This window comes from Furipterus horrens, unplaced genomic scaffold (genome assembly GCF_987537825.1).
Source record: "Furipterus horrens unplaced genomic scaffold, mFurHor1.1.pri manual_scaffold_10, whole genome shotgun sequence".
Lineage (NCBI taxonomy): Eukaryota > Metazoa > Chordata > Mammalia > Chiroptera > Furipteridae > Furipterus > Furipterus horrens.
Window position 1 is genome coordinate 12,527,922 of NW_028327180.1, and position 23,950 is coordinate 12,551,871.

Below are 23,950 nucleotides of genomic sequence, written 5' to 3' on the forward strand. Positions count from 1 at the left end.
CTATGAAATAATCTATAATCTGATTTTCATAACATAATGGGGTAAAAGTACAGTTACCAAGTGAATGCAAAGAATGAAAAGTTACATTACTGCTGTAATACTTGATGCAATAAAGTTTTACTTCCCATATTTATGCTGAACAGAAGAATCTCAGGACCAAGTATTCTGTGAATAGTGGTATGACTTTCACATGTACTGAGGCCATCCATACTCACTGTATGTACTGAGCAGACCTTCATACTGCACTATCAATCCCACTGTGTGAAGCTGCTGTAGGAAGCCAGGGTCGTGCAGACTTGAGTGCAATTTGATGATAAAACCACAAACCAATCCAGCAAGCTAAAAGAAAAAAAAAAATTAATTGAAGAAATTGATGGGGGTCAGCAAACTTTAATTTAAAAATATTAAAGACTTCTGAGGCATCAGAGATTTAATTAAAAATTTCAAGTATGTGTAACAACACTCCATGTTCCATGCTGAGCCCAGCTGACAGTCTTTGATCGAGCGAGGCTTGGGGAAAGCAGCGCTGGACAGAGACAAGAGGACGGCCCTGGGTTCAGGTTGATATGCCTACAAGTCCTGTCTCTACCATTTCTAGCAGTAAAACCATAAAGAGTTAGTTAACACTTACCAGACTCATTATTATTTTCAAAAATGCTTTCTGCACACGTCGATTAGAGACAAGGGTGCTCATTCCATAGAGTCATGGAAAAGACTCAGTCAAGACATGTGTGTCAGTCAGAGCCTAATGCTTGACACACAGCTCTATTTGTCACTGACCGTCCATGAAGCAGTGAGGGATGGGATGGTTTGCTTACAATACTCCCTTTGCCTGGAGTGTTTAGAAAAAGAGGTCTTCTGTCTTTCACCCTCCCTGTGGTTGTCTATAAAACCTGATCATGGGCAGAGGCAGGAGGGGAGAAGGGAGGCCCTCCCACAGCCGCTGTGATGGGGCCGGCCTTGGTGTCCTTGAATTGGGCTGGGTGGGGGCAAAGGAGGTGGTGTTGTTGGTCGTCCTGTACAGGCCTTCCTGCTGGCAACTTTATTTTATAAATGAAAGAAGAGACCATTATGAGGCCCACCCTGGGATGCAGGAGGGAGATGTATAAAAGGCCAGGTGCACACAGGCCCCTTTGCCAGTCCTAGCTGGTGACCTGCAGGGCAAGGCAGCTGTCCCCTCCCTTCCACTGTGTCTTGTGCGGAGACCCCAAGGCATAACATGATGACAGCATGGATGACCCTTTTCTTTACAACGTCTCTGCTCCGCGAAATAGGAGATACGTTTCAGAGACTTGGCCACCTCTTCTCAGAAATAAACACTAAGCTCTTACAAATCGTCCCGTGTGATTTTGGGTTCATATTTATTATGAATAAGAAAAACTAGCTACCAAAACTATCGGGAAAGAATCCTTGTAAAAATAAAACTGCCCAGGGAAGGCCTCCGCCTTCACCAAGGACAGCACTGAACAACCCAGCACTGCGCTGGGCCCACCACACAAGAGCCACCTACCGCTTGGCTGAAGACAATGTCCCTTCTCAGGGTCAGCATCAGACACTGGGGCAAGCTGTACGCCAGCTCTTGAAGGAGCACGAAGGTCAGGGACTGCTTGGCCCGGTTCACTACATCCTCCATGCAGTCCTTCAGGGTCAGGATGAGGGGGTATAGCTGTTCATACCAGTCCTCTGGGAGGGGAGAAAGGGGTGTAATCGGTCACGGAAGGTCTTGCACGATAGAACCAATTTATTATTTTTTTTCAGGCAAGGTATACATCTCATTAAGGACCTACAAAGATTCGAACTGAAGATCTTCAGTTGAAATCTCTCTCCTGAACTCCAGACGTCTGTAAGCAGCTGCCTTCCCTGAGGGTGCATTGAACATGTTGACCTTAGAACCCCCTCCTCCTGGCTCACCTCTAACCTGGGCACTGCGTTTATCTTCATGGACGGTGCCAACAAACCCTTCCCATGCTGGAGACACACGTTTTCCTGGGCTTCTACAGTCTTCACCTTACCCGTGTCACTCAATCAGCGCTCCTCTTGCAATGACCCATCAGACAGTCCCTTCCCCTTGCCCTCTGCCACCAGTGCTCACCTCTCTCCTGGGATCCCTGTCTGTTCCACTCCCTGACTCATCTTTCTCCCTCATCATACCCACTCAGATCGGTGTGAGTTCCATCCCATCACTCGCCCTCTGGCTTCCTTTCTTAGAATAATCTCTAAATGGTAAAGTATTCAGAATAAAGTCCAAATGCATAAAGGTATCTGTTACTTGACCTCTGCTGCTTGTCTAGTCTCATCTCTCAAAACGTTTTCACGTGCAGTCTTAGTCCCAGTGGACGGAACACATTTCCCCAAACCTATGCTTCTCTTTCCTGTCAGCATCTCGGCACGTCTCGTCTTCGATCCCGGAATACCTGCCCCGGGCACGCCTTCCTGGCAAACGCTCAACTAATCTGCCGACTCGATCCAGGGTTTGTCCCTTCCAGGATTTCCCCCTAACTACTGGTATAAGTAACATGACCCATTTACCAAAGTTGGGGTTGAGCTCCCTTCCTTTCCTGCCCCCAGCTGCCTTCCCTCACTGTTCTGAAACTACCTATGCACCGGTGCTCAGCAAGAAAGGGAGTTCACTGAGGACGTGGCATTTTCAGAACCTAGTGTCGTGCCTAACAAATAACAGGTATTCAATCAGTTTTAATTGAGTGAGTAAAACTATAAAAAATATATAACAAAAGCCTTTTAAGAGACAGACAAGCATGAGGAAATCATATTTTTAACAGTATTTGGAATCTGAGTACGTTTTTCTTCAAATCAACATACAAAATTAGAACTCTCTGTATTTTTGGTATGCCTAGATTTCTCATGTGTTTCAATTATAAAATTATGACTTTGGGATATGATATAGACACGATTTTCAGTGTGTTAGAAAATCAAAGCCCTGACAAACGTCAAATATTACAAATTGCGGACTGTGTGACAGTCCATTAAAATATCAATAAGTTAATAGTATGACAGATACGATTTAAAGAAATGAGTGCATGTTGAAAAATTAATTACGGATCAGGATCTGAAATGATATGAATTTCTCAGCGCCAAAATGTAAGCCAAAATGAGTAATGTGAGTTGGTCAATAACCACTTAAGACCTGGAAAGATTTATGGGGAACAATAAAAAGAGTCATAATCACTACGGTACCACGTCTACTGTCACTGGTTTATTTTACGCTGTGGTGTCATCCACTCAATAAAATAAACCAAAATGGTTGGAAAGGTGATGAATGACCTCAACTTCATAAAAAGGTATGGTCTTGTTAGTCCTGGATGTTAATGTTTATGTGATGCAAAACACATCAGGAACTTTGGGAGTTATTTAAAATACTGTAGAATTAAGTGTTATGCTATAAATAAAAAAAAACATGCTAGAGAAAGGGAAATTCAATGAAGGTCTGTTAAATCTGTAATCATTTAACAAAGGACTCAACTTTGGGGCAGCATTGGACAAAATATAAACAATGGTTCAGTGTAAACAAACACTGATTCTCTATTGATTCTAAAGCCATCACTAAAGTACAAAGGCAAACGGAGAACATTGTTTACTTTCAGAATAAAAGACATATCAACAGAGACCAAGAAGGAATACTCTATATTCAGTTTTTTTTCATATTTATAGTATTTTATGCCCCATTCTCTCTCCCACTCTCTTATTTAATTAGTGTCCTCAATATGAAGGTATAGACTAAAACAGGCACACACACAAAGAAAACAAATATTTCAATAAATTGAGCCACATGTAGATCGTAAAAGACAACAGACAACAAACCAGTTTTCTGTGCTGAGATCTGTAGAAATGAGTTTCTACTAACGAATTCGCAAACGTAAACAGGCTCGAGCAGCAGGTGGCGCTGCTTTCTCAGGCTGAGGTAGGACCAACCTGATCACTGCGTTCAAGTAACTGAAACTTCTTGATAGTGTGCTGAGCTCCCCAGCGCATTTTTATGCTTTTAGGCACCACGCGTGGTACTATCCCGTGGCGAGTGGTCAGAAACTTGGTCATGAGTGTGATATGCTCTTTCTAGTTAGAAACTGGGAAATTGCCTTGAGTCCACATTTTTTCCCTTGTTAGAAACCAAGTGACAGCTCCAATTAAATATGACTGTAGGTTTTTTTTAAGGTCTTTAAAAAAGGAATTTTCATAGATGTCTTTATTAGCATCGGGATAATTTCTTTATTCATTTCTAAGCCTATCCTCACACTTATTTGACCAGTTGATTCTTTATCATAAATTGCAATCAGAAAAGATTAAAAAGTCTGATTTCTAGTCCTGCTCAAATAAAAGTGAAAACCTGGAATAAAGAAAAAGAAATACATATATTTATTTATCGTGGATTTTTCGCTATATCGTGGGATTTTGTGGTACTGTATACGTATGTTGTTAAAGTTACGTAGGTTTAAGAGTGTAGAATAAATGTAAGGTTCCTACTTCGCGGGGGGTCTAGAACGTAATACCGGCGATAAATGAGGGAATACTGTATGCTGATACTCTAAAACTTAGGAGCGTTGTTAGATACGTGTCTGATAGTGTCAGGATTCCAGTATGTCCATTTTACTAGAATTATATACACTTTTAATGACTAAAATTTATGGAAGATGACAATAAAAACAATAGTTATGAATAGTAAAATTACAAATTTTGGAGCAAAGTACAATGTCTTAAACATAGTAGGCAGCTTCTAATGCAGAAGCATATACTTCTATGTTTTTTTTTCTGGAGAAGAAACCAATTCAGCAGATAAAGAAAAACTACAGTGGCAAATGCAAATTGCGACACCTCCGGGTTTTGTTCCCTGTAAATATTCCCTCAGGGTGAATCTCAGGTTCCGGAATAAACACAACGTGCTGTGACAGCCACCAAAAGGCCGGAGTCGGTTCAGATATGGTCATTTTGCCCTGACGAGCATCCAGGTCTCTCTCACAAAAGAACAGCAGATATTTTCATTTTCTCCTGAAAAATTGTTTTTGAGGAAAGGACAAAGCTGCATTTTCTTAACAGTCTTGAGACTGTGTGCCTTCACCTTGACCTTGGTGTCTCTCCATACATCACATCTGACATGGTGTTTATAGTGTCCTCATGATAAAGCCATTTCCTAATAAGGATGAAGATGGTATCCATTCTGCACTCTTTAGTCAAAGTAGGAAATCCTGAAAACCATAGGTCCACTCTTCTGAGTTTAGTTCCTTTAAGTTTCAGCTTAGACTTTACACACACATGCACACGCACACACACACACACACTCATGACACATCCAGCAAGGCTGGGTAGCTAAGCGGGCACCACAATACTGTCACTGCCACAACCCCTCTCCAGGAGCTAATCAGTCCCATTGGTACCAAAGTGCTCACATTTCTGGTTCTATCCCCTGGGCTCTTTTCAGTGATGGGTAAATAACGAAAAGCACATTTTCGTGTTTGTATAAAAACCCTGAAACCAACCAGCAGAGTGTTTCCTCAGGAAAACAAAATGTGAGCGGCTCAGCTGAGCTTTGTGAAGTGTGCTGGAAGCCGGCCAAGCGGAGCCTGTTTTCCAGGCATTTACTGGTTTCTGTAACATATTCAAGAGAAGCTTCCTGAGGGATTCAAAGAACCTGCTGGGTGCGCCCTCACCTCCTCCGCACACCATCTATTTCCTGTTCAGGACATTCATGTCCTCTGAGCTCAATGGCACTTAACTTTCTTCAGGAGAAACATAAATGAGCCAAATACCAACCAACTGTAGCCAGGCATAATGCTTTCTTTCCCATGTCTCAGCCATTTTCTTCACAGGTGCTTGGTCTTCTTGGCTCATTTAAAACAAGTAACTGTGCACAAGCTGGTAGCCATTGTTATTTTCATTATCACAACTTTTCAGACATAGAAAACAAAGAGATGCTAACACATCGCATGCCTGGTAAACTTCATGCAAAGAGATAAGAGAAGAAATGAGCCCAGCTTTGGGGATTCACCTAAGTTAAGATGGTGAACTATGAACCTAGGCAATTGCATGGCCTTGAAGAAGGGTGATAAAATTGTCAGGGTTGTGGGAAGAACAGAGACCAAGCCCACAGCCAAGGGGTTCTCCTATAATGCCCAGATCTCACAGAACAAGGGCGGTGGGTTCATGGTTAGGAGCTGGAAGCGAGGAATAGATATTCTTGCCCACAGAGTCCTTGATGATTTTGAAGGACTTATGTCCCACATCAACCCAGATATGGCAGCCTCTGTGCCCCTCTTGAGAGAAGGCCCTGTTTTTCAGGTTGTGGAGAGCAGGACCAATAAAATGGCATTGGTCTGGTCAAGGTAGCATAAGGTATATAAAACAAAATGGAGTCACTCAGGTCAACCAAGATGGCGGCCAGTCCGCTATGACACCTTGGTTTAAGAGGGAAACTACCTAAGTCAGAGCAGACTCATCTGGCAAGGAGACACACCTAAGATATCTGCACCTGTGATAAGGACAGCCATGTCTGCAGAGCAGACCCACCCGCTGATAGGCTCCTGGGAAATTTCACATTTGCCATCAGGGGTGCCAAGCAGAACACCTATGTGCCACCATAGGCTCCTGGGGAAATTCCATGCTTGGCATCAGGGGTGCCAAGACATTTATCAAAAAGACCCAGAGGGTGGAATACACCACTTTCAAGGTATAACTGAGGCAGGTTCCAGACGACTGCTGAGACAGCTGAGCTCCACATACCAGAGCGCTGCTCCATGCCACGCTGATCTCCCTTGGCATCGGCTGCTGGAGGCTCTACCCTGCTGGACTGAGGACTTTGTCTGTCCTGCTGCCCACCGAGCTTCAGAGATCCTTTTCTGCAAGACACTGACAACTCCCTTGCCTAATGTGCTGCCTCCCAGACCTGCAGACTGCGACTCTGGGACTTGGGTTCATTATCCTCCATTGATTGCTCTGTGTGTGTGTTACAGTTCTCTTAGATTTTTAGAGTGTGAATAGTATATTAATGCATGTTGATGTTCTACTCTGAGTGAACCTGCATCAATAAAGCTGAGTGAACAGCATAGTTACTGTGGGCGACTCTTGTCTATTCCTTGGTGCTGGGCTGCTCAGTAGGCTGTTAGCTGAGCAGTTGCCCAGCTGACTTATAGGAAAGACTAGGTCACGAACATATGCTCATGACACAGGTATGATTTTAGAACATGAACACCATAACTGGAGTGGTCAATTAAGGCTTCCTCCCCAGATATCTTATAGCTAAACCCCTTTGCATGAGTATAATAAGCCTGACCAACTTTGGTCATAGAACCTGCTCATAGGAGGTCTTCATATACCTGGCCATATCCCAGGGCCATGGAGCACAGACACCAGGCTGATCCAGACAATAGGGAAAGAAAACACTTGCTGAGGCTTATCCCAACCCATCTTTATCATCCATCTCCTGGCTTCAGTCCAGGAATTAAAAAGTTAATTTGCATATATCTTTCATTAGCAAGTTCTAACCTCTTTCTTCTATCCCTTCTTCTCCCCTTTCACTGCCATCATGAGAATTATACTCATTTGTTAAGACAAATAGAACCTCTTGGCGGTGAGGTTCTATCAGTGACACTAATACTTGCAACTCATGGCCCCTGCCCTCAAGGAGGTTGATACAGAAGGGAAGGGAAGGGAAGGGAAGAGGCAGAAAGCAATGCCTTCAACATCAGGGAGTCTGGCTAGTGCCGTACAAGATGGGGCAGCAACTAAACACATTTAGAAGAGCGAGTTTGCAGACAAGAAGGTCCATCTCTGGTGAGATTATATCCTTTCCTGGTTGAGTCCTGTACTGAATACTTGAAGAATGGCCCAGGCGGCAGGCATTCAGGAATGCTAAAGGGCTGTGGGTGGTAAACACCCGAAAGTGAGGCTTTGTAGGAATAGTCCGGGTGGGGTGCCTGGTTTGAAGATGCCAAATGCCATGAACAGGCAGGAGAGGCCATACTGGGGCTGGAAGGGAGGCAGGAATGGCTGAGGTGACGCAAGGACTTGGAAGAGGCTGGATAACGTGGAAGTAAACGTTGAGCCTGAAGCTATGGGGGGAAAACCAATGGAAAGTGAGATGGGCAGTCACCATAGTAGGGCGACGAGATGGGACGAGTAGGGGCAGGAGAGAAGGAGGAAGGTGCAGAGTGTGTGTGAACAGAGAGCCAAAAGCAAAGACGCAAGACCAAATCCAGAACTAACAGGTCTCATGTAGGGCAAACAAGAAAAGCTTTCTGGTGACCCGGGGGGTTATGCTGTGCTCCCTTTGCCTCTCCCTCAGGGAAGTCTTAAAGGACACGCGTGTATCTTAAAATGTACTCAACCTCGTGGCCACTGAACTACGATCCAAGCTAAGTGACTGATCTGGGAACCTTCCAGAGGTATTAAAAAATGAGTGTACTGTTCAACTCAAGACAAACGGCTGTAAGAGGAACAAAGGCCACCTTTTCTCGTGTCAGGGGAGCCTTGTTTGTTTAAATCCTGCCAGCCTGAGAACACAGCGTCGTAAAACTTTCCAGTCCTGCTCTTAGAAAAATAGCAAAGGAAATGCATCAACTGATATCCTGGTTAAACTTCTCATCTCGTAGCACAAAGTTGGAAGCCTTAAGTAAATTCTGCTCAGACAGCTTCCAGGAACTAAATCCGTTAATCAAACAAGCTCCCTGTATTTGGTGCGGCACAACGCGGGCATGGGGGCTGATGCTAGACCTGGAGGGATCCGCCCGCTCACACACATTGGGCTCGTTTTGCCTTTCAGCCTTGAAGAAACTGTAACTTCAGGACTCTGGCCTACGTATATGCTAAGCATTTAAGAATAAGCTGCATAGGTCATAGGTCATAGGTCATAGGTCACTGAGCAACCTGAAATTGCCAGGACATCTGCATCGGAGAGCTCTTGTCATTTACATTTTGTCCAGCAACTAAGATTGAGAAGAGACAGGTAGTGATGTGATACGGAGTTGATTTAAGCCCCACTGTAGCGCAGGCATCCGGAGGAGGGAAGGAGGAGCTGTATTTTATCCTGAAGTGAACTCGGTGAATTCAGTCATTTTTCTAGTCAAGTCCAAGGTGAGTGAAATAAAGTGCACCATTTTTTAAGAGAAATATTTCTACAAATACAATAAAGCCTCATGTAAATTGATGCAACTTAAAAGTGCTGTGCACAGTATCATTTCACTATTCCATTCTATTATCACCTGCCCCAAAGTTCCCAGATGGGAGGTATGAATCTCTTTTCTCTGTCTAGTCCAGTTTCTCTGTGGCTGTGAACATCAGGAGATTGATGAAAACGTTAAGTAATTCTTCAAGTGTCATTATGAATGCATGGCAATACTTCTGCATAAGGTACAACCCCATAGCAGACCTCTAAGAGATATCTACAGGACTGATTGTCATGAAGTTATCCCACCATGTCACAAAGTTGTGTCTGATAAAACAATATTTTATTTAGAAGGTAATAGTTATCTGTAGAGAGAAAGGTTAGATATGCTTTTTCCTGGAAAGAACAGAGCAGTGCAGCCTCGTGGTCACTTAAACCGGTGGAGTTGGCATCCAGGATCTGGCGCTAGGGTAGGTGTGACAGGGCACAGGCAATTTCACCTACTTCTTCATCCATTGATGTGTGCAATTACTCGCATGAGTGTTGAGAGAATTAAATAATACAGGCAATATTTTTTGGGTTTTTTTTTTTTTTTTTTAGCACATATTAAGCAACCTTCCCCAATGTGAGCTACTATATTCAAAAAATTAAAAGAATCATAAAGAAATTTACATGTCACACAATGTTTCCCTACTTACCTGCATTTGTTTCTTATGCTCATTCTTCTCTCCTATTTCTGAGAAAGCCCATAAACGCCCATAGCTAGGACCTTCTCTCTGTACAGCAGATCTCACCTCCTCTCATCTACTGAAGAGTAGCACTCAAGCACTTCTCTCCCCTTCCTCCTACATTATCAGTATTTCCTTTGTTACTGGGTCATTCCCACTAGCACACAAACATGATGTTACCTCCCTGTCTTTAAAAAAACAACCCACTCTTGACTCTCCTCTAAAGCTTCGACCTTATTTCACGGCTTCCTTTCACAGTGAGCTTCACCAAGACTTGTCTATACATGTTGGCTCCAGATCCTTTTCTTTTTCTTCCTCAACCTGATCGACTTGGGTGTTACTCTCTTTCCACTCTAAAAAAGCTACTCTTGTCAGTGTTACCAGTGACTTCCACGCTGCTCAATTCAGTTGCTTCTCGGTCCTCATCTCATGTGACCTATCAGCATCACTAGGCATGTTGAGCATTCCCTCGTGGGATTCCTTCTAACCCTGGATTTCAGAATATCATACTCTCCTGGTGTCCTCCTACCATACTGGCCACGTCCTATCCAACTTTGTGGTTGGCCCCTACACATCTTTTTGAGATACTAACAGTGGGATGTCCCCAGCTGTGATATAGGTCATTTCCTTTTTCTCTGTAAAACTCAGTCCTTTGTTGACATGATTCAGTGACGTGGCTCTAAGTACCATGCATATAGTGGCAAGTTCCAAATTTATATCTTTAACTTGAACTTCTCTCCTGAATTCTAGATTCTTACATCTAGTGGCATACTTGACATTTCCATGTAAATGTAACATGTTCCAAATGAGCTTCTGCTCTTGAGCACAACACCTGTTCTTTCCAGTGTCTTTCCTAATGAGTATATGGCCACCTTACCCTTCGAGTTTTGCTCAGGCCAAAAATTAAATCACTCTTAACTCCTCCTTTTCTCTCATTTTCCCTTTCAAAGTCAGAAAACTCTGTTGGCTTTACCTTCTAAATAAGTACAGGATCCAAATATATTTCATCATCTCCACAGTCATCACCTTCTAAGTCCAAGCCATCATCCCATCTCATCTAGATAATTACATTCGCTCACTAAGTAGTCTACGGTTCCACCCTTTGCGCCGATAGCCTAATATACCATAACCGCCTAGGCATTAACATGTACATCAGAGAAGGTTAATCACTGCTCAAAACCCTCCAATTGCTTCCCATTCTTCTCAGAGTAAAACAAAAAGTCGACACAAAGGACCTACATGATTCTTCCCCCAAGTTACCTCTTTAAATCCATCTTCTGCTCTCTCTCTTCACTTTATTCAAACCAAACAAGCTTCCTTGTTATTTCATGATCATGGTAGTCACATATCTGTCTCGGGGCCTTTGCACTAGCTTTCTTCTATATCCTATAAATCCTTCCCTCAGTATCCACATGGTTCACGCTTTTGCCTCGCTGTGTTTTTGTTAAACATCAACTTCTCAACGAAACTTACATCGACTAGTACGCTGAATTTCAACCCCTGCCCTCCACCAATATTCCAAACCCTCTTACTTTGCTCTATATTTTCTCCACAGCATTTGACACCATTAACATATTATGTAATGACCTTATTTCTTGTGATAGTTTTTAAATGTCTCTCAGCTTCAAGGAGATAAACTTTAGGAGGACAGGTGTTTATCTGTCTTGTTCATTGTTGTACCCCCAGTGTTTGGAATAGTGCCAGACACATAGTAGGTGCTCCTTATAATACACTGACTGAAAGGAAAGAAAAAAATTACTTCAAATAATGTGGCATCATTATTATCATAAAATTTTATAACTGGAAGCAATTTTGAATTTTTGGAGATGATTATTTCTTTTACCAACAAAAGTGAGGTCCAGAGAATTTACATGGTCTGCCAAAGGTCACGTAGCCACGTAAGTGAATTGTGGACTTGCCAAGTTATCCTGGCTCTCAGTCAAGCGTTGTTTGTTACATTGTAATTCACTGCACAATTTAAAGGAAAACATTATTTTTCTGATAAGAGCAGACATTCAAAAATGTCATCATGTAAATTATTACTGGAATTCTAATTTTGTTTACCTTCTACTGAGTATTTTTTAACTTGTAAATGTAGTTTAAAAATTGTTTCACCTGCTGGCCTATGAGTTTTAAAAAGCCTGATTCATTCATGCTTCTTTCTCATGAAATTCTAAACATTCATGTGTAGAAATTCATGGAATTCAGAAATTTTAATATATTAAGCCCTCTGATGAAAATGATGCTCTTTGCTTGAATCTTTGCACTTTACAGGTTAAAACAGACTTGCCATGTTTTGAAACCACTAAAATAATTGCCTAACGTTGAATATAAGTTTTGGAATATAATGATTTTCATGCAGGTATGCATAAATATGCACAGATATTGAAGTTATTCTCTTAATAATATGAAGAAAACCTGTCAAAATAAAATAGGTAAGCTATGAAGGTTAAATATACAATGCAGGAAGTATAGTTAATAATATTGTAACAACTTTACATGGTGACAGTTTTTAGACTTAGTGTAGTGACCACATCATAAGGTATATAAGTATTGAGTCACTATGTCATACACCTGAAAATAATAGAATAGAGTATCCCAACTATACTTGAATTAAAAAAACCTGACAAAGCATTTCTTGTCAGGACTGATAGCTGGGTACATTAGAAAAAGTATTCAATGGCAGGATGTTTGGTGTTTCCACAGGGCATTTCATAATATTCTTGTGAAGACAGAGAGAAATACAGGAAATACAATAAGAGGAACGGATAAATACATAGGTGGGTGAACACACCTTCCCAAACAGTAGTGATTAGCAAGTGGATTTCAATGCATATAGTCCTTTTTAGTGTTGTTCCTCACAGACCTGTATTCATCTCTGTTTCCCCATCATTTTCAGCCATTACTTCTGTGAATGGACAGAAAGTATTTATAAAAAGTGAACAAAATAAACCTGGGCAGGACAGCAGATATGATGGATGAAAGAAACAGGTATTTATTAGGGTGCAGTCATGGGTTTAGACATCAATCTTTTCAGTAGAATTGAGATAGACGGCGTCTTAATCTCCTTGTGCCCCTAATGCCTCACAATTTCTAACACCCAGTGGTGCTTAAATATTACTTGAATCTCGAGAAGCCTGAAAAATAGGTCAAATTGAGCAAGGTCTATGGATATCAGTGGAGTCTGCAGTAAAATGTGGTTGTCCAAGTAGCTAATGAAAACTAAGCTATCATTAATAGAACAGCATCTAAAAGTGAGGAGGTGGGTTCCTCCCACGTTACGCTGTGAACCATGCTATTCCTCCGGAAATGACCAAAAAAGTGGCAACTCAAAAATGGATATGATGATTGCTTTCAGAGATGTTAGGTGATAATGTGGAAAAGGGAAGTGAATTTGTTCTGTTTGGGACAAAGGATTAGATCTGGGCCAACGGATAAAAGGAAAGGAAATGTATTTTGATCAGCAGCTCAGGTCTGTCACTCTAGAAATAAAAACGGTTTTCTATCAGTGGAGGTGTGTGCCATAGGTCAGCTGAAAATGGATAGAAACGCCGTGGGTTAGCTTCTTTGCATCCTGTAGGAGGTTTAATTACAGAATCTTTAAGGGCATACTCAAATCTATGATTCTAATACTTCCAGATTTTATTCTTGAGTCCTCGACTTATTATGAAATAGAAGGCATGTGGTGCTATGCACACAGTACATGTTTCTAAGTGTGTTTAAGTACATGAAAAAATAAAAGGACAATCTTGTTCACAAAGAAAACATATAAGTACATATAAGCCATGAACATTTGAACCAGTGATTCTGTTATCTGTGTTCAGAAGCATAGAGAAGGTTTTACTTCTCTCAGCACTATTGGTATTAATCCTGAATAGGAGTTTATGAAGATATATTGTAAAACCCTGGATCTAAAACAAACAACTTTCAGAACCACAGATGAAAAACATTATTAAATACACTATTAAAGGAAAGTCTGCAACTTGAAAAGAAAAATGTCTGCAGGGCAGAGAGGAACATAAAACATGGATAAAGGTAGCAACATTCAGAAGACCATCTGTTTAACCGTGTTAGATACACACCAGCAAAGCAATTACAAACTACACCGGAAATGTAAAAATAAAGCATGGTGATGAAGAAAGAAAAACTGACCATCAAATGGTTGACTTAACCTGTGAGATTTCAAAATGTATCCCAATATAAAACAGAATTAACAGAATAAAAATCCCAGCAATCGATTAAAACTATTTTCTGAACTTAATATGGAAAGAAAAAAAACCTCATACTACATGAAGAAACAGATCACTAATAAATGATGTTGCAACAAATGCCTGTTAGTATGTAACACCCCACACATCCCAATCTATTATAGATAATGCAAATTACTAACACAATTCATTAATTAATTGTAAAAAGAGAAGAACTGAATGGCATTTTCATGCCAACTAAGGGCTGGGGCTAAATTTGGGGCTATTGGAGAAATCAATTTTATGATCATAAATAATATTTTGAAACCAAGTATTAAGTTACATACTGTCAAACCTCACAAATAACCAGAAATTACAAAATGGTATTTTTCATGCAAAGTAGTATGAAGTCAGTGAACATATGAATGGTTGGGGAGACTACAGGTCAAAGGGTGCTTGTAGATACTGCTGGTGAGAGCGCCTGTCATTAAAAAGAGCCGTCAAAATGTTCCTTTCCACCCCAATCTTGGTTTCTAAATGCTAGTTTCCAGTACTTGACACCAGGGTTCTTTGGAAATGGCTGAACCTCGGGACAGGGCAGGGAAAAGACATATTTTGATTCATGTGAAGTCATGAAACTGGGCCAGATTCCTTAACTAATAAAACTGATATTATTAGAAAAGAAAATCCCCATAGACAGTTAGAGCAAGTAGGTATGAATATAAAGAACGTTAATGTAAACTATCTACCTACGTCAATGGACCATAGAGGATGAGGACCACGCCACAATAAAAAGAATTTTGGAAAGCCATAGATTCCCAAATGATTTACCCATGGTTCTACTGTTAATCAAGTGATAAAACATTTGTTGTTTCCCATAATGAAACTCCTGATGAAAATGTAATGAAAAAATCAGGAAAACAAATTGGAAAACCGTGAATCTAACTTTATAAGCATCCATATTTTCTTATAACTTATTTTCTTAAAGGAAAAGGAAAAGCAGACTGCAGCAGAAGAGGGTAGGGCAACACTGTTATCTTCTCTCCAAACATGTAGGATATCTAGCAAGAGGGCTGGGGCAACCCTAGAAGCAATTCTCACTACCATTAAAACAAAACAGATATTTGTCTTGGTTTTTGTTGTCAAAATTAATCGAATTAGCAAACATATTTTAACCCCCCAAAAAGCCATTTATAGGGGCATGACTGTAGTTAAATTTTAATTTTCACATTTGCTGGCCAACCATGTTAAGCCATACATTGGAGTTATTTATCTATTACCTGTCTATCTATAGTCACACATACACATATACCCACATGTGTATACATATAGATGCATGTGTAGGTATGGATGGTGTACATGTATCCATGAAAGTCTAGACTTACTAATATGTCTTTGGAATAATGTATATGTTTTTTTTTTTTTTAATTAAGATTTTATCTATTTTTCAGAGAAGGGAAGGAAGGGAGAAAAAGAGGGAGAGAAACATTGATGGGTTGCCTCTCACAGGCATCCTGACCGGGGACTGAATGTACAACCCAGGCATGTGCCCTAGTCGGGAATTGAACAAGTGACCTTTTGCTTTGCAGAATAACATCCAACCCACTGGTCAGGGCCAAACATATTATTCTTATATGGATCCAAACCTTCTTATATCCTTTTGAAATAATTCACAAACATAGTCCTCAAAATAAGGCAAAAAGTGTTTTATCTATCACATTGCATTCTTCACGGGAACCATTATGAGATACTGTATCCTAACATCTCTCAAAGTTTCCACGAGACTTAAGATCAGATGTTTGTTACCCTCCCTAACACAGTTTTAAAGGAATGCATAAAAGCAGATTAAACTATGTCAGATTCTTGAAGAGAAAACACTGTTCTTCTTTCAAGAAGGTTGTTATGGAGCAAAAGAAAAAAAAAATAAAAAGAGCATTGCAAGCAGTGCTGACAACGCATGGAGATGCAATTTGATAAATAGCCTTCCATCATCCAAGCCAGAGCGGTGGAAAAGCACGCTATCAGCACTTTCATCAAAAGCACTATTGACTCCTCTTTTTCTCTCCCATCTTATCATGACTTTCTCATTTTGTTTACTCAGTCGACGACTGGAAAAAAAAAAAAGATTCCTTACCCCTGGGATGAGTTACATCGGAGTCCACGACAGAAGGGTCCTCTTCTCCGTGCGTGCTGCCGCCGCTGCCTTCACTGCCACCGTCGCTTTCAATCAGCTTGTCCACCATGGCGATCACGCAGTTCAGGCTCTTCCCCACGTTGGCCCACACCCGATCCTGAAAAGAGCGCCAGTAGCAATACACATTTGTATGGCAAAAACAAACAAGCGAAGGCAAAAGCGGCCGAATCCACTGCGGAGAAGTAGAAGCGCAACCATAAAGACGCAGACAGAGTGACTAGCTCTAAAACGCCCATCAATTTGGCCAGACTAGGGACACACGAGAAATTCAATTTCTCTTAATAAAGCATAATTTAAGTGTCATACTCTTGTCATTTAGTTGATTATTTTCCTCTGTCATTAAGCAATGACAAACGACCCTATAGTATTAATCTACAATTGAGCTCAACGTCTGAATTTTTAAACTAGATGTATCTCTTTTCCTTATCAATACGTAGTAAGAAAGCAAAATCACACCAATATTTTTAAAGTATGTCCATCACTTGCATTAATGATTCCTGTTTTATAAATTTTTAAAAATTTATTTATTTGTTTGTTTATTTGTTTATTTATTCATTTATTTTTAGAGAGAGGGGAAAGGAGAAAGAGAGGGAGAGAAACATCACTGTGTGGTTGCCTCTCACTCATGGCCCCAACTGGGGACCTGATGTACAACCTAGTCATGTGCCCTGACTAGGAATCGAACCAGTGACACTTGGCTTGCAGGCTGATGCTCAATCCACTGAGACACAGCAGCCAGGGCCAAAAATCCCTGTTTTTTAAAAAATGCTGATAGTATGTACATAAAGTTTACCATTTTAACAGTTTTAAGTGTACTGTTCAGCGGTATTGAGCACATCCAAGTTACTGTGTGATGGTCACCACCATCTAACTACGGAAGTTTTCAATCTTCCCCAGTTGAAACTTTGTACCCTTTAAATATGAGCTCATCCTTCCCTGCCTCAGCTCCTGGCAACCAGCATCCTGCTTCCTGTCTTGGTGAATTTGACCACTCCAGGAAATGGAAGTTCACAAAGTATGGTCACCGTCTAAAGAGAATAAACTCTGCTATTGAGGGAAAAAGGGAGGGAAGCAGTGCTCATAATTTTTGCAGATTAGCTTGTATATGAGATAAATTTTCAGCTCTCTTCCTACTGCTCATGTTGAGAGGAAATTTCCATTTTGATAAAAAAACAAGCAATATTGCATGTTGCCTTTCTTAAGTAAAGGAATACAAGGAATGAATCAGCTTATCTTAATCACATCTCAGAAGAGCCTGCACAGGAGGGTATTTAAAAGGATAATTTTACATTCTATATCTGTATGTTACGCTTCTTCTTTCACCGATACCTTGAGTTATAAAATTTCATTGATAGCAAAAGTAACCCTTGCAGCCCCTAGAACGATCTTCATTGGCCTCAGGAGCAGAGTGAAGCCTATTTATTGACCCAGGCCAACAACCATATGCTAAGGGGTTATGTGACGAATAGCAGAAAAACATTTCAGTCATTGAATGCTTAGAGGATACTTGAGCTGGGAGGGTGGTGGTTGGCGATAAGAGATTGAGCAGTTTCCTGTGCAATGCTAATACACAGCTCACGCACGGTCAGGCGTTTTGTCAAAGGCACACTCCACAGCACACCCTTAGGAGACTCATTCTATTCTTTACTTTGGGGGGGGAGAGATTCTGCCTCGCTGATTGTGAAAGAACTCTGACTTTTGCTGGTCATGCTTCTTTCTCTTTCATGGCATCTCTGAAGTAGACTGAAGTTATTGATTTGATTTGCCCTTCCGTCTCTAATACCAGACTATGAATTATTTGGGAGCTGTGACCTTAATATATTGCACAGAGCCTGGAAGAAAGGCAGGGGGAGAGGGCAAAAGAGGGAGGAAGAGAGAGAGGACTCCAACTCAGAGGTACATTGAGTGCTGCTACGTATATCACCTGGTATATTAACATAAGCTATTTTAACCCTCAAACACCATCAAATAAGTTTAGTTTTAGATATAAAGAGACATCAGGTAAGGAATGGTGAATAACAGTCAACATTAAAATTGTACAACTGGACTAGAAATTCCACTGGGCTCCAAAGCCTTGATTCTTTGCCCATGATTTCCCACAAAACTGTGGTACACAGTGGGTATTCCTCTTTGTGAAATATCCAGAACTTGGGGACAAGCTATACAGAGGAAGGGTCAGGAGAGGGAGCCCAGGAAGGGTCAGGCAGAGGCTTGCGTCACCTCATAGGAGTGAGACGCAGCTTCCGTTATCTGAGACTTACAAACGAGCCCAATGGCAGACTCTGGACCGTGACTTTACAAAAAGGACAGGCTGGTCATGCATACCCTTCAGTCTGAAATGAAGAGTGTCACATAAGAAGGACTGGAACCATAACTTGGCTAAAGGGTCAGTCAGCCTGGATCATGGGACATTAGTGGCCAATATTAATAAAAGACAGAGTCAGTATCAAGGTTCCAAATCCATTCATGTGACTGGGATATGAAACAGGGAGTGGATTACAAAGGTGAAAGATGACACTTCAATTCCTAGGAGGCTGGGGTGCAAGGTAATTATTTTGGAACTGGGGAGCTAAAAATGGGTGGGCAAGATTCTTGGCAGGAGCCTCGAAGAGCTGATTTCCCTCCACTGTATGTAATATCTCTGTGAAAACGTAGACACAAAGGAAAATAAGCAGCAAAAATATATCCTCGTTTTGATGATTATCACTCACCAGGTTGGTTCATGAGGGAAATTTGTTTTGCTTAGGTTGCTGCTATGGCTGGGTCTTACTCCACCTTCTTCCCTAAGATTACACAATTTATTTCAGACTGTTGCCATGAAGAGGAAGGGTTGATCATCAGGGAGAAGACCATGGAAGCATAAGGATGGACAACTGTACACCCGGTGCTACCAACCCCTCTCCTCCCCAGCCAGGGGAACAGCCTCCAGATCCTGTTTAGCTCCTCAGTCGCATGAGACATTCCGAAGCAAAACAAAACAATAAACAACAACAAGCTGTCAGAAAAACAGATTGCTGGGCCTATTGCCCTGAAAATAGCAGCCACTATTGTGCTACATTTCCTGCTGTATGAAGAAAGTAATGAAAACCCAGCAGATTAAATGTCTAACCTTCATTAAATGGACCCTAACTGGTGTCCTTGACCTTAACGGAGCCTTCAGATAGCCCAGCTTCTTAGAGGTGAAGGGGCTATCAGCTTTTCCTGGGCAATGAGGACACAGTCAGTGGGGGAACTAGCAGTAATATTTATTTCATTCTGAGTCAGGGGCTGCTCTTGGTTCTTATTTATTTCTAGGTTACAACCTAAGCTCAAATGAAGGTCAAGCTCAGTAGCAACAGATGCACAAATCTGATGGATGTAGAAGTGAGTAGCCAGGGGGACATTACACCTGGCAGAGGAGCCCTGAAGGCAGGGGCCATGGTGCCTTCTCAGCATGTCACACATTTAGGGTCTTGGTGGCGTTGAGAGAAATCTTGACTACTTGGATCGGTAGTTAAATTTTTTTAAAGTTCAGCATTGTTTAACTGATCAACTTTTTGATTAGCAGCAATGTGAAGACTGAACCAGAGCTGATACGGGGACCGAAGGCAGCCCTCTCGTATCTCCACCTTCATGCACAATTCCCCACCTGTCGTTTCCAATTCCAGAGGACTTTGATTAGAACTGGCCGGTGGAATTAACAAGGCCAATTGCAGCCTTTAGAAAGAAGCTTCAATTTATCCTTGATGGAGTGCAACCGGCACGACACTGGCCTCGCTCAACATTGCAAACCTTTGTTCTTTCAATAGCTTAATAGCTCTTTTCTCTGATCCTAGTTTACCAAGACAGTTAGATGAAAGGAGTTGCACTTAAAACACTCCACAGCACAGACTGGCACATGGATGGCCCACGCTGTGTAATACACACATCTGAACATACACATGTCATGTCCACTAAAAATAGCCAGGCACGTGACATCCATCAGAATTAAGTGAGATTTTCCAGCCTTTGTTTCCTTTTGATCAGTGGTTCTCAACCTGTGGGTCACGACCCCTTTGGGGGTCGAACAACCCTTTCACAGGGGTCGCCTAAGACCATCGGAAAACACATATATAATTACATATTGTTTTTGTGATTAATCGCTATGCTTTAATTATGTTCAGTTTGTAACAATGAAAATACATCCTGCATATCAGATATTTACATTACGATGCATAACAGTAGCAAAATTACAGTTATGAAGTAGCAACGAAAATAATTTTATGGTTGGGGGTCACCACAACATGAGGAATTGTATTAAAGGGTCGCGGCATTAGGAAGACTGAGAACCACTGCTTTTGATCATCCTGCTTAACTTCACCTATTTACATATGTAAAAATCCCTGGCCTTCCTTTCCAATACCCACACTGCTGGCCTTATCCTGACATTCAGCCATGGTTTCTCCAGGACCGGCCAGTCCATATTCTCCTGGTTTGGGTCCAGGCCCGTGTGTTAGCTATCACACAGGTCTATGCCCAGGTGCCATATTCACTTTCATTGGCCACCATGTTCAGGTCATCACTACTCTGATCAAAAGCAGGCTAAGTGCTGCAGCCAGTCCCCATTCTTCTCTCAGCCGAGGGGCATCTCTCTAGTGGAGTCAACCTAGAACATTCTCTTTATTTCTCATTAGCCTTCAAAGTAAAACTTCATCCGCAGTAGTTGTCTTGCTATCATAGCAACATGCTGTTAAGTAGGTGAACATATATTTTTTAGCCCCTGCTACATGCCTGCTCATGGATGGACATCAGAGACATGAAGGAGAGCCTGGGAGAAACTAATATTTCTATCTGCTTCTTACGCTCGGAATACCTTCTTCCTTCTCTCCCATCGATCCAAATACTAACCCTTTCTAGCCTCACCACCTCCAAGAGCTGCGTGTGCCACCCTACCTCGGCTGAGCGCATTTTCTCTTCCTGATAGACAGAGGGCTTTAAGAGCAAAATTATTATTATTTATTGATCCTTTTAGTCTCAAGTCTTCGGGTGATAACTAAAAGAATGAATAAATGGATAAAAGAAGGAAAGGATATATGTTTTTCATCTTCTCAAATCTTCTTAAAACTTCTCTCTGAATATTTTCAACATTTTTTATGTATATCACACAACCATGGCTACTCTGGGAATCGCTCTCAATAGCTCAGCTTGTTTTTTGAGTGCTGGTCATTTGCTTGAATTAGGTGATATCGTGGTGAGGTCAGAAGCCACATTTTATACTTAATTTGTTTTTCCCCAAGTACCTACAGCACTGATGCACACCACTGATACTTAACGAACATCTGCGGATTGACTGATTAACCTGCTATGTAGAAATAAAAACAAATTAAGATACAACTATAAGAAATATTACTACATCTTCAAATTAGTTAGAACTAAGCTCAAACTCATAGGATAAATTCACCCTAAGAAATGCCGCATCATGCCAAAGCTTTCAATTTAGTAAAAAACATTAAATAAAGCACTTGTTTGATAACAAAACATTTCCATTGACTGGCTAAGGTTTTTAATTTTAAATTTGTAATTGGATGTTATCTGTACACCATTAGATAGTTGCACAACTAGTTGAATGACATGACATTATCAGTCAGTGTGCTGTATATGACCAATTGGCAGGATGGATTTTTTAAAAAACTGAATGTACCCTGATATAACAATGGTCTGCCTGTATATACCTCAGCATTTCTTTTAATAATTAATTAAATTTTGGGGATTCAAAATTTTCTATCTAGGAAATAATGTCTGACTAGTCACATCAAAATGTATCAAAATGTCAGGCATTTGATTTAAATGTCATCATAAAATTTTAAAGGGTGTGTATGCAAGTTTGCATAGTTACTATACAGAGGCACTGCAAAATAGCTGACATTGAACCAGGCACTGTAAGAGGCAGGAAAATATCCAAGGGAGATAATGATACTTAACATAAAACTACAAGAAAATCATCATTATATTAACAAAGACAGAATATCTCTGTTAAAAGCCCTGGTTTGAGTTGAAGGATAACCTGCTGATTCTGCAAATCCATCCAGTCACTTCTTCCTACATCCAATCTGAAAAAAAGACATAGAACTAGTATGGATGAAACACTGCCATAAAATGGGACTGAAGGTGAACGTGTTAACTGCGCGTGGGAAAATCTAGGCTGTGGCAGGACTTTGTGAATATGTATGCCCATAAAGATCTCATCTGGGGGTTGTCTTCTTTAATAGAACATTTGTGCATTGTAATGGACAGTCGTGAACTTTGCTTAATCACCTTTTGTGGACTTTCACATCCCATAAGTATTCACAGCACATTTTTCCTGGGTGAAATGGGCCGGAGAAGTTCAGGAATGTTCCTATCCATCAAAACAACAGATGACGGAACCCGTTCAGTTATCACACAGGGGATTGGCCTGATTCTCCCTCTCTCTGCCTGCCCTTTCTGACGGGGAGAGTGGACGCTTTCCAGGGCCCTTCATCAGAGGGCCAACAAAACCAGACAACCCTACTAGGTGTGACTTAGGGAAGAAATAAAAGGCTGGGACAAGGGGGAACTATTTGCTTCCATTCATATTTGCTGAGAAAAATCTAAAATTATTTCAGTGTAATAAGGACCTTTGTAATGGGCATAAGAATAATCAAAAGAAGTTAAATTTGCCCCTGGGTTTCTGGAAGCTTCTGGAGACCTTAACTCACCATGTTCTTAGCCTCGGTCATCTCTGATGTTCTGTTTGTCTTGAATTTTACTACTTTCTATGTCTGGTGATAATTTGAAAATGACTTGAACAGTCGCCTGAGAGTTGATTATGGAACTGGAAAATCTGCACTAAGGAGAGAGAATATAACTGAGTGTTTTGACTGGAAGAAAGAAACAAAATCCTTAAAATAATTCATGAATTCTAGTGTGGAAAAAGGTAACTGAAATAGTGCAGAGTTATCTTAAAATTAAATATTCTGTTTCAAAATAAAAAGGTAAACAATAGAAAAATTTCAAAGTCAATTACTCTACAAATGAGTATTGAGCAATTTTGCATGCAAGTGCTCTGCTCACTGTGGAGATACAACGGTGCAAATGACATTGTCTTTGCCCTTTAAGGGTTTATAAAGTTTGTGAAAACATGGAAGAAATAGGCATCTAAACAGCTGGTTATAATTCAGTGTTCATGAGGCTCAGTGATCAAGAATAATCCTTTCTTATACAAATGCTTTGAAGTTGAATCTCTCTCTCTCTCTCTCTATAATATATATTATATAATATATATACTCTATATCTATTAGATAAAATTTGGAAATAAATGACCATATTTTAGTGAACATTTTACTGTCTAGGTAACTAAACTACAAGGTGTTTCTTTAGAAAAGTTAAATAATAGGTAAGCATCTAGTTGTCTAAAAGAATTAATTACCTCTAAGAATGAGAAGGATTGATTTCCTTCTCATTAAAATCAGGTCAGTGGTTTCTTTCACAAAGCATAATTCTAGGCAGTCAGAGAACTGAACACAAACTCTTTTCAAAATTAATTTGCATAGGTACCTCTGAGTTATGCTTGGTGTAAGATGGAGTCAGAGCTGACAAGAGGTGCTGAGAATACAAATCACTGCAGATGGCTTGTGGAGGTATCTGGCAAAACATGTTTGTCCTCAACAGTTAGTAATATTTTGTAACTATCTGTGATCATTGCTACCAATTATGGGAATATAAACAGCTCTATCAATACTTCTGTCAAGGTTAA

The 23,950-nt window shown here is 40.8% G+C and overlaps 1 protein-coding gene across 2 annotated transcripts in view; it reads right to left on the minus strand.

Moving 5' to 3' along the window:
- INPP4B (inositol polyphosphate-4-phosphatase type II B) overlaps window positions 1–23,950 on the minus strand; it is a 251,431-nt gene that overhangs the window by 50,911 nt on the left and 176,570 nt on the right. For both annotated transcript variants that reach the window (XM_090288092.1, XM_090288091.1), the window contains exons 15-17: window positions 16,159–16,315; window positions 1,511–1,683; window positions 216–339 (exon numbers count right to left, since the gene is read on the minus strand). In XM_090288092.1, the coding sequence (XP_090144218.1) occupies window positions 216–339; window positions 1,511–1,683; window positions 16,159–16,315 (454 nt within the window). The remainder of the gene's footprint in view (window positions 1–215; window positions 340–1,510; window positions 1,684–16,158; window positions 16,316–23,950) is intronic.